General features: G+C 37.2%; 1 protein-coding gene and 1 long non-coding RNA gene across 8 annotated transcripts in view; both read left to right on the top strand.

The window, feature by feature from the left end:
- Nucleotides 1-6,297, top strand: part of bsnb (bassoon (presynaptic cytomatrix protein) b) — a 92,415-nt gene extending 86,118 nt beyond the window's left edge. For 6 of the 7 annotated variants that reach the window (XM_015028694.1, XM_015028697.1, XM_015028698.1 and 3 more), the window contains 6 exons: nucleotides 314-425; nucleotides 1,341-1,490; nucleotides 1,621-1,676; nucleotides 3,387-3,499; nucleotides 3,846-3,981; nucleotides 5,689-6,297. In XM_015028694.1, the coding sequence (XP_014884180.1) occupies nucleotides 314-425; nucleotides 1,341-1,490; nucleotides 1,621-1,661 (303 nt within the window). In that variant the 3' untranslated portion in view covers nucleotides 1,662-1,676; nucleotides 3,387-3,499; nucleotides 3,846-3,981; nucleotides 5,689-6,297. Of the gene's footprint in view, nucleotides 1-313; nucleotides 426-1,340; nucleotides 1,491-1,620; nucleotides 1,677-3,386; nucleotides 3,504-3,845; nucleotides 3,982-5,688 lie in introns of all 7 variants that reach the window. The other variant, XM_015028696.1, reaches the window with a different exon arrangement.
- A 577-nt stretch (nucleotides 6,298-6,874) lies between these two features.
- On the top strand, nucleotides 6,875-8,682 carry LOC106945191 (uncharacterized). Its single transcript, XR_001424502.1, has 2 exons — nucleotides 6,875-8,003; nucleotides 8,449-8,682. It is a non-coding gene; the product is annotated as an uncharacterized LOC106945191 (long non-coding RNA).
- The last annotated feature ends 2,338 nt before the right edge of the window (nucleotides 8,683-11,020 follow it).

The raw sequence follows: 11,020 nt of genomic DNA on the forward strand, positions 1-11,020 counted from the left end.
GTAATTTTTTTAGAAAAAAGTTTGGGAAAAACAACAACACATTAAAAAAAAAAAAAAAAAAAAAAAAAAAAAATCTAGATTTAGATTTAGCAGTGTGTGTCTTTTTAAAAATGAAAACTTTCATTTTATTCTGCAGTTTACTGGCAATATTTATTTTGAGACTTTAATTGCAGAAAATGGAAAGTCATTATAATAACAAAAGTATTGTTTTCAGACCTCAAATAATGTAAAGAACAATGATTTTTACCATCTGCTGCTATGTTGCTATGCTAAAAGCACATAAACATTTTTATGTCTACTTGACATTGTGCAGGGAAAAATGGATGCCACCCCTACTGCTGCTAGTCCAGGAATGAAACCTGCATCAGGAATCGCGGCACCACCTCAGCCTACCAAAATAGCCACACCACCGCTAACTGGCATCGGTAAGATTAAATCCTTCTTTTGTTTTTCCAAAGATAAGACATTTTACTCATGTGTCCTTTTTCTCTTGATAATTAGTCACTAGTTATTCTACTCTCTAAATTACCTTTCAAATTTTATAAGATATTCATTTATATGCATCCTTTTGTGTGTATTATTAAATAGGGGTGATTTGAGGTGACAAGTTATATTTGAAATAACTCCTTTTATATTTTCTGCCATGATTCCTTTAACAGAGAAAGATCATGATTGCAAGGAGGAAAGAGATCAACAACTATGATGAAAATAGTCATTGCTCTGCTGTTTTTTCCATCTCAGAAGGTTATTGGAACATTATTTGAGTGAAGAACATTTAAGGCAGTTAGTTGTAAATCTATCGAAGAGTGGCAGTCCCACCAGATTTTCCTCAAGCTCAGACCAGCCAATGCTCAGAGAAATTCCAAAAAAATGTATGAACTCCATCTCAGACTAAATATGTCTCAGTTAGCATTTTAAATGTTACAGTTCATGTCAATATGGCTTGTTTAGATGTTGTACTGACTCCTTACTGAAAATAACACGGCAGCAAACTTGCTTTTGCAATGTTGCATATTAACAAACCGCAGGACCTCCAGGACGTCGTCCATTATATGAGTCCAAACTTTGGACTCCAAAGGAAAGATTAATGGCAATAATGAACAGTACCACATTTTGAAAAAAAAAAAAAAACACTTCACTTCTCAATAATACATTTGTTTTTGCTGTAAAAAAGGCTTAATCATCTTCATAGCATGCTAAATCCTACATGTAGCTTTGAACACTTCGCTTTCACCAATGCTAACCGGTTTTTCTTTGTTAGTTTTCTTTAATGTGTCAGCAAACTAACATAACTTATAACCACAGCGTAGGGTTGGAAATCATTTTTATTATATTTCCAGGCTCCAAGGCAGCGCCTGTTGGAATCAGTAGCAAGCCTGGAGGCATAGGCAGCGCTGCAGCCGGTCAGCCCCCAGGTCCTGAAGGGGAAAATGTTCTAACCAAGATCCTGCAGGGAGGGGCAGCCGAGCAGGCAGGAAAACTGGGAGATGGTATGATGATTTCTTTTAACTTTTGTTTTAGAACTAGTCTTTCAATATCACTAGGGCAAAAAAACACAACTTTTTTTGCACATAGTTCTGTAACATATGTACTTCTAAATCTCTTTTGTCCATCTGGCAGCTCTGTCTGGCCTTGGGAAAAAGTTCACCTCATTCTGGTGAAATACCAGGAGGCGAGTAAGTACATTGCAGCTTTTGTTCTCACACAAATTGATCACAATGTACACCTTAATTTAGACTTTTTTCAGTGCCTTGGAAAAGTTTCTGGACCTCTTCATCTTCTTAACATGTTCTCATCTTATAACCACAAACTTAAACGTATTTTATTTAGAGAAAAGGTTAAAACTTTCATACTTACTGCAGTTTTTATTTTTGTCATAGATGAGTATTTAAAAAGTGTGACTGGCACTTGACTCTGAAACCCCGAAATAAAAGTGCCATTAAAATTGATCGAATTCAATGGTAACTTGAGTCCTCTTGTGTCTGATTTCACCTCAGTATAAATTCATCTGTTCAGTGAAAAACCTCAGAAGTTTGTCAATAGCATAGTTGATATAAAACAATAATAGCAAGCTTTCATTCCCTGTTATCTCCTTGTTAGTTCTTGTATTATTATTTTTTTCAGTTAAACTTTCACCAACTGTTTCTTGCCTCGATCTGCTTGTATTTGGGTCCAGCCTTAATCTAAAATATTGTAACTCTTGAGGAGATCAGATTATATAATCTGATGATTGGAAAACTGTAAAATGTTAATCATGAATTCCCCGACATGTGCTTTATGGAAGAAAGGCAAGTTGAATGCCATTATTGAAACATGATAATAGAAAATCTTGTTTGTACTTTGCCTGAAACCATATAGGAGGTGAAACTAACATGTTGCAGAAGTTGCTTTGGTCGGATGAGACCAAAATGTAACTTTTTGGCCTATTTCCAAAATGATACATGTGGAAAAATACAACTGCACATCAGGCCAAACTCAACACCCCAGCAGGGACGGCAAAGTTATGATTGTAAGACATGATTTCCTCTGAGGCAATCCTGAATGAAAATCTGTTTGAGGTTGCAGTGGACTTAAAACTGGGGCTGACGTTCACCTTCTAGCAAGAAAATGAGTCTAAACATGGAGACAGAGCTAAGATGGAATGGTTTAGATCAAATGGACTGAATGCATATGGTCCTTTTCGAGTCATGATAACCTCTCGTAAAAGCCACAGCCAACCAATCACACTCATTAATGTGCAGACTTACATTCAGTGACACACAGATTGGTAGGTCCACGTGTAACAGAGGGAAGCTGGATCGAACCCACAACTTTTGGATTGCAAGAGGACTACTTTAAAAGCTACTATGAAAGCACATCCATGTATTAGAATCACCCAGTAAAATTTCAGACCTAAATCCAATTGAGCGTTTGGGGCAAGATTTGAAAATTGATGTTCACAGATAATTTCCACTTAATCCTACTGGGCTGGAGCTGTCTTGCAAGAAAGAGGGTAAAAATGTCATTCTTTAGATGTGCAACGCTAATAGAGACATATCCCTGCAGACTCACAGCAGAGAGTGTTCTTACCAGGGGTCTGAATTTAAATGTACGACACATTCATAAAATTTTTATTTTTGTAAAAAATGCTTGAAAACCATATTTTCCTTCCAATTTTATAATCGTGGTACTTTGTTGCTACAACACATAAAATCTCAAAAAAGTAGATTGATGTTCCTTATTGCAACATGACAAAACGTGCAAGTGACAGAAAAAAAAAAAAAAGAATTGGGTGAAGCATAAATCTCCTATGAGATGCCAAACATCGCAGAGAACATAATGTATGATATTCATGTGGAATAATGATATATTGATTTATGGCTTCACTGTGTTTTTTTTTCTTTTAGAGAACACAAATACAATGAGATGGACTGGTTTCTTTGTGCTGGAAAACCTACAACACCATCTTAAATATATTTTAAATCCACCATGAAAAAGAAGAATGATCCTTAATGCATCAGTCAGTATGGATGTTTTTATTATTCTGTTTTTGTTCCTTATATCATTAAGCAGGTGAAAACATGATAACGCAGAAAATACTTTACAAATTTTAAATTGTATTTAATTATGCTAAATTTTACAATGGACTGAAAAAAATGGTGAATGTTGGTACTTTTATATTTTTTTCCTTTAATCAAAAAAAAAATCATGTTACATTTGGATTAATAGCTTAGCGCTTTACCATATGTGTATTTACATAGATTAGCATAGTTTATGTCTGCATAATGAGAAGACTCAGGTGAAGTGATGACTCATTAAGTGCTGTGACTCTCTGCACCTTTCCCTTACCCCAAATTACCAAACAGAGCTGGAATCAAAGGATGCCTTGTCAGCACTGAATTCCCCAGACACGGGCTCCCGATTGAAGTGAATTAAATAAGGGGGATCGCTTTGTCAGCAGACTGTTACAAGACATGAGAGGAGGACTGAAGAGGCCTGAAAGTAAGTGGAGGCTTTGAAAGAGCTGTGGAGATGCCTGAGACCTCATTAGAACAATGTTAAGTTGCTAAACGATACCTGCAGAGGTTTCTGAGTGTGCATATAGATATTTCTGCATTCCCCAACACAGATTTGCTTAGATTTTTAAAAAATATATATTTTATGGTTTCTGTGTGGAGTTTAGAGTTATATTAAGGCCGGAAAATAAAGTTACACTATGCTTGAAACTTTGGCTGCAGAGGGGAAAGGCCAAAGCCTGAAGAGAGTGAGTCAGCAGCGTCTCACTCTGCACACCTGCAATAATCTGGACCAAGCAAGGCGTGCTGGAATCAGCCTCAGAAAGCTAAACACGTCTTGGCTTTAATGTCAACACACGCAAAGACACAATCTAGAGAATGCGTGGCTTCTTTGAATCATGACACATGGTACGCATCATTCATTACATAGTAGATTGAACAATTTCTGCTCTGCTGAGCAGAGCTGCAGAAGTGCAGATAAAGCTAATTTGAATTCACTGTATTTAGCTTTTATCAAAACACGTCTTGTGGATTTTATACATGAAGCCAAGGCTGAGTCAGTTGAGAATCTTATTTGGCTTCTGTTTTTGTTGGTTAAGATTAAAATCAACAATCATATTTTACACAAGTAATGTATTGTGTGGAGAACCATTTTGAGTCAAAGCATGGTGATGGGTTTCTCAAGGCCTAAAGCAGGGGTCATTTACAAAATTTGGGCCAAAATTTTGCCCTTCTGTTTATTCACTTTAGTTAAAAATGTGGGGCAACTCTGGTTTTGTTGCCCTTTCTGAATAAAAGCATCCCATAACATTATGCCACCACCATGCTGTATGATTTTCACAGCTGAATTTAGGTGAAAATTAAATCACTCATGTAATTATTTATAGCTGACTTTTGAAAAAAGTGCATTTTGCTGGATTTTATCTGATATCAGAGCAAAGTGGTATGAATAAAAATCGATGCACTGTTCAGAATGTTTTTGTAAAAAATTATGAAAACCATGTGTCATTTTCCTGCCACATTACAAGTATGTCCTTCTTGGTCTACCAAATGAAAAAAAACATAGTTGTAACAAATTAATTAATTTTAATTTTTGTAAACCAGATCAGGTGCTATGGATGAGCTTCGCAATGGACTTCCTTTATTAATTGATCTGATTTTGAGTTGTCTTATTTAAGAACATGCATTCCAAGATTAATCTCATTATAATGACTAAAGTTCAAAACCCTCCCTGTGACTGTCTGCTAATTTCTTTTGAGGAGTTCACCTTAGAAGGTGAGAGTAGCCAAAGTTGTTTAGCACAAATTTTAACCAGACTGAATTTTTCTTAAATTTGAAACTGCCATATATATATTTTTTTTTTCTTAGAAAGAAGCTTTTTTGTTTGTTTATTTTTTTCCCCTGCACAAGAATTAGCTACTGGCTTATATCGACTTGTTTTCATTTGATCAAGCTGAATTCTTTATTGAACTGTGCATGCACCATTAATAATTCAATAGTGCACTGGGTGAAGATGAGGTTCACTGCCCAAATTCATCTAGAAATAATTTTAATAATGTAAATATTAGTTTAACTACATTTCAATATAAGGAAACTGTAATTTATGCTTCTTCTATGCCAGCAGTTTATTTATTACAGCCAACATTCACATTCCAATTCTGTTTGATTTGCTTTTTTTTTTTTTTATTTCCAGGTGAGTAATAAGGAAGTGGTGAAGTTCTGGGAGAAAGCAGCACTTCTTTCTTCATTTCTTTCATCCTGCAGAGGAATGCTCCAGCATGGACTCTGTGAGAAAGCAGTACAATCTTCACTAACAGAAGCAAGGGTAGGGGCATATTGGACAAACCGTCCATGCATGTCACCTCTGATTCAGCTCAGCAAAAAGGAGCCTCACAGCGCCCTCTGCAGAGTTTTAATTGTAACACCACTCGCCTCTGAGGAATGTAGGTTGCACAAGGACTCTAGATTCCACATTGATGCTTTGGGAGCATTCTAAAAAAAAAAGAAAAAAAGAAAAGGTTGTATTGCGTAGGTTTTCCTCGTCTCAAAGGAACCAGTCTTACCCGACAATGACAACATGTACCCGGAAACGACAAAGCTTTTGACAGCAACAACAAACCGGCTTGGAGATTCCTTCGAAACCCTGGAAATGCTTCTCCACAGTCCATTCCAGTATAGGGAGCTTGACCCGTTCTCTGAATGTGTTTTTAATTTATCGTCTCTTCGTTACTGTGTCTACAGAATGCATTGTGTAAATGTGGACACAGGAATGCACGCACAAATGGAAAAAAAAAAAAAAAAAGGAAAAAAAATCTGGAAAAAATAAGCCCATATCAGTTCTTTTTTCTCACCACTTACATAAGATGCCGCTACTCATTAGGTGTTGGTTTTTTAAAGGAAGGGACTTACTACCAGCGTGCCCATACGTGTGAGAGTCACACAGATGAGAGGACCAAATGAAAGAGTGGCCTCGGCTCTTTATCAGCCATTGCTAAGCCATCGTTATGGACATTTATTGATTTGTCTCATCTTTTGTTTATTATTTATTTTTGTTTTCTTGTTCTTTTGCCTGATAATGAATGGAAGAGCCTTATTCACTTATGTTTTTGCTTGTATACCTCATGTTTTAAGATGTCCATATCATTATGAATTTCTTTTTACACTGTATACTATTGTATGTACATAAAACAAATCAGAGATCTATGATGTAAATTGTCTTTTGTGTATTTAATGAGTCACTCTCCGGTGAATTTCTTTATTTTTTGTTGTTGTTGCTATGTGTTTTCTTTTTTTGTAAAAGTTTATATTTTCACTTTGTAATTGTTTGATTCTGTTATTGCATCAAATGATTTGCTTCTTGGTTTTTAAAAGCAATAGCATGCAGCAAATGGTATATAGCACAATGGTATAAATGTTTTTTTTTTTTTCTCAATCAGTGATGAGGGGGAATATCAAACAAAAATCAGTAATAAAAATCTGTCAGAGGGTTTACAGCCACAGCACCACATGTACAGACATGCATGATGACGTTTGGATGCGTAAGAGCATGCAGAAAGGCCGACACACACACTCTCTATATATATGTGTCTGTTACAAGCTCATACACACACACACACACAACACTTTGCAATCCCAGTTCCACTTCAGAGCCAAGGCTAATTGAGTTTTCACCAAATAGACTTGTTAACCTCCTGCTGATTAATGAGGTTACCAATCCACTAACAAGCCGAGCCCACTGCCTCTGTTTCTGCAAGACACACACAGAACAACACAGACACAGGAGAGGACAAAAAGCAATTATCAAAGTCAAACGTTCTATGCAATGACTCATTTTGAAACGTGGAAGTGACTCACTCTAAAGCAGTTTAGCACCGTCGCTGTACTCACAACAAAACATTAGAATCATGAACAAAAAAAAAAAGGTATAAAAAAAATAAATAAGTGAAATGAAAATGTTTTTACCTGGAATCTTGTCTGTATGAATTTGAATACTGAGTATTGATCTAGACTTGTTTTTATTTTCGTGGCATGTTCTTAACCCTCCTCACGCTCCCTAAAAAAAATGGGGAATTGTGGGGGACTTGTTGCCAAAGGGTAAACTTGTGTAGACTGTCAGTTTTATGAATGTCCACCATCATGTTGCTTTTGAAGCATGGGGTTTTGCTTGGCTTCATCTGGCTGTTGTTTATGTTTTTTTGTTTTTTTTGTTTTGTTTTTGTTTTTGTAATCCCTCATTCAGTCGTCGTGCATTTTGGCTGACCTGTTTGGCTTGCAGTGACTGTCTGTGCTGCTATGAACCTGTACTGCAGATGGTCGAGCACTTCTCATCAATTCGTGTCAGTGTACATATTTGGGTGTCAGTATAACCTGTGGGGTGAATGGAATGTTTATATTGGATATACGTCATTGTTGACTCAACCCACACAGCAGCCAAGTCATTTGAAAAGTGCATGATTAGATTATTCTTGAACGTCATAGTAGAAATAATAATAATAATAAAAAAGAGAAGTCAAGCATGATTTTAAGAAGGTTTGCCTCACAAACCTCGACTCCAACCGGCCAATGATGATAATATCAGTGAGTTGAAATGTTCAGCCAGTCATTCACAAATCAGGGCATGTCATTTGGAAAGCACAAGCCTGACTGGTGGAGCTCGGCAGAGTGCAGGGACAGAGGGTGCGTAACAGCGCCTCTCTTAAGACGTGCGGCAGAACAAAGCGGAGGTGCAGTGTGGTCGATACGAGATGAAAACAGCCTTCAGTGCAGCCACGCGGATAAGCAGGGAGGCAGACGGACACATTCTCACATTCCTTACTGTAAATACAACCTCATTACTCTGTACAGCTTTTCAGTTTGGAGTACGGCTGTCATGTGCATCCCCATGCCGTATTTGCTGCCAACTTTTGTGTATAAAAAAAAATATTTATTATGATCACAATAATGATGATGAAAGTAATAATAATAATGATTATTATTATTATTACTGTTGTTGCCTAAGCCTAGTGTATGTGGCTGACTTGTACTAACTCTTTACAACAGTGGAACAAAACTCGTGCACATATCCACCCATCCAGTGTGTGTAGAGTTTCCCTACGTATCGTGTCAAGAAGCCTTTGTCAGGCTAACAGAAGGCTATCAGTTTTGATGGATGTGATCTCGGAGGTTGAGAAGAGGGGGAAAAAAAAAAGAAATCTGGAAAATGTCATTCACTGTTGTAAGTGCAATGGGCAAAATGTCAGTCGTGTATCCATTGTGAAACCCTTGTGTTCTATTCAGTGTATTCCTGTAAACAGATAGAGTACATTTTGGTGCATCATGTCAAGTAATGTGAAAATATTGACCCTGCAATTTCCAAACGGAGAAACGAATAAAAAGAAAAAAAAGTTTATTGTGACTACTGTGTGCAGACTCTGTGTCAAGGTGGGTGCGTGCGTGTGTGTGTGGTTCGCGCTCGGCCGTAGCAAGGTAAGTTTAGTTCAGGGCTTACTGCCGATGCAGAAGAGAGATCAAGAATAAGACCTCGACAGCTATGAGACTGTTCGGATAAGAGAGCGCTTTGCTTGCAGAGGTGGTGATGATTTATCCTAGTGTGGGTGGTAGAGAGAGCGAGAAGTGTGAAGAGCCGTGCTTGGCAATGCGCTGGGAGAGATGGAGGTGTGAGGATGATTCTGTGCAAGAAAGAGAAATCAAGCTCTTCCGTCTGTTGTTTGTGGATTTGTAAATGCAAAATACAGGAGAAGGCTATTACTATGTTGTTTTTGTTGTGTAAAAATGCAACAACGGGTTGGAAAACTACCTATTTGAAGTTGTTCACATTTTATAACATTGCCACTGCAAACTTTAGTGTGGGCAGTTGCTTAATGAAAACGTGGGGAATTATTAAGTCAGAAATGTTTGGCATGCTGATGTATTCATCCCCCTTTGCTCTGAGTTGTAAGCCTTCATTAGTCACCTAATTAGTAAGTTTTAGTTCACTTTTATTATTTCAGGAAACACTACGTTAAGATTTAAAATCCCTTTTCAGCAGGGTCATGGAAAAGGGGCAAGGAAAATGTTTAATTCATCATTTTTTATATTGTCAAATACAATCAAAGTTGGGGTTAAGCATGAAAACATCTGCATATTTTTCCATATCTTCAAAACACATTCTGCAGCTAATTCCAGGAGGATGGAATTAAAGAATGCCTCGTTCTATCCTCAGTCCAGACCTTTGGCATTGTCAGAATGCAGACAGACAATCTGAGAGCAGAGACTTTAACATCAGATCATCTTTTTGTTGACATGGCTTAGCACTCATGCTGGCAGATGTCCAACAATTGCTATATAAATGCTTTAGTAAATAGAGTCCATCTGTGTCCATGGTTAGTGCCTACAACCAGTAGTCATGCACTCCACAAATCTGGCCCTTATGAAAGAGGGACAACAAGAATGTTTTTGCTGAAAGAGCCATTTGAACTCCAGTTGACAGTTTGCTCAACCCATGTAGGGGATGCAAGAAAGTGCTCTGGTCAAATGAAACCACGAGTAAACTCTTCGACCAAAGTCCAAAAACCATCTGAATGCCAACCCACCCTGTGGTGAAACATGGTGGTGACAGCATCATGATGTGAAGATGTCATTTTTTCCCAGCAGAGATGGGGAAATTAATGGAGTCAAACATTGACTTTTAGGTTTAAAGAAACCAGTTAGGAGCCACAAAGAGCTGGGGGGAGCTTCACCTTCAGGACGGCAACCTTAACGAATACCTGAAACCTTTAGATAAAAGATTTTAAGTGTGGGCGATCCACCACCCTCCATCAGAGAACAAACAGAAAACTGATAACCTGCCCACCCCCCTAATTGCATTATCACCATTATTTCTGTCAAATCTTTGCTGCTGCTAAGTTTGATGTTCCATTCATGTTTTATTGATGAGAAATTAATGCAAAACCTGATTAAGCTGGGTTCATATTTTGTTTGCAGTATTTCAGCTTCTGGTTGTCATCTTATGGGTGTGCATGCAATTTTACAGCACTTATTTTCTTTTCTCTTTCTTTGTTCTTTGTCTTTAAAATATTTCTCAGTTCTTGGGCACAATTACCTTCATACATGAGTTTATCATAAAATCCAGTCATATAATCTGTCAGTCAGAAGACTTTATGCATAAAGGATTACTTCACTGATGTTTTCAGTTTGTTGTTTCTTACCTGATGTACATCCACACTGCTCCACACTAAACATGTCCCAGTGCTGATATTGTTTGTACAATATATCATTACAATTTTGGAAGAAAAACAAATTGGCTTGACTTTAATAACAGGACTTTTGAGAAGCTCTGTGTGGCCAACAATCCCATCTGCAGAAGAAGACTGCCCTCTACTGGACTAGAACAGAACTGAAGGCACAAAGTCAAACAAATATTGTGCGGCTTCCAAAAGTAGGATAATTAATCAAAAATATTTCTAAAATAATTATTGTGTACTGATAGTACACATAATAATATAAGGAAAAATCAAAACTGTTGATAGCTTTATATCAGCAGCTTT

The sequence above is a fragment of the Poecilia latipinna genome, unplaced genomic scaffold (assembly GCF_001443285.1).
Source record: "Poecilia latipinna isolate Pla-1442-1.1 unplaced genomic scaffold, P_latipinna-1.0 Scaffold133, whole genome shotgun sequence".
Taxonomy (NCBI): domain Eukaryota; kingdom Metazoa; phylum Chordata; class Actinopteri; order Cyprinodontiformes; family Poeciliidae; genus Poecilia; species Poecilia latipinna.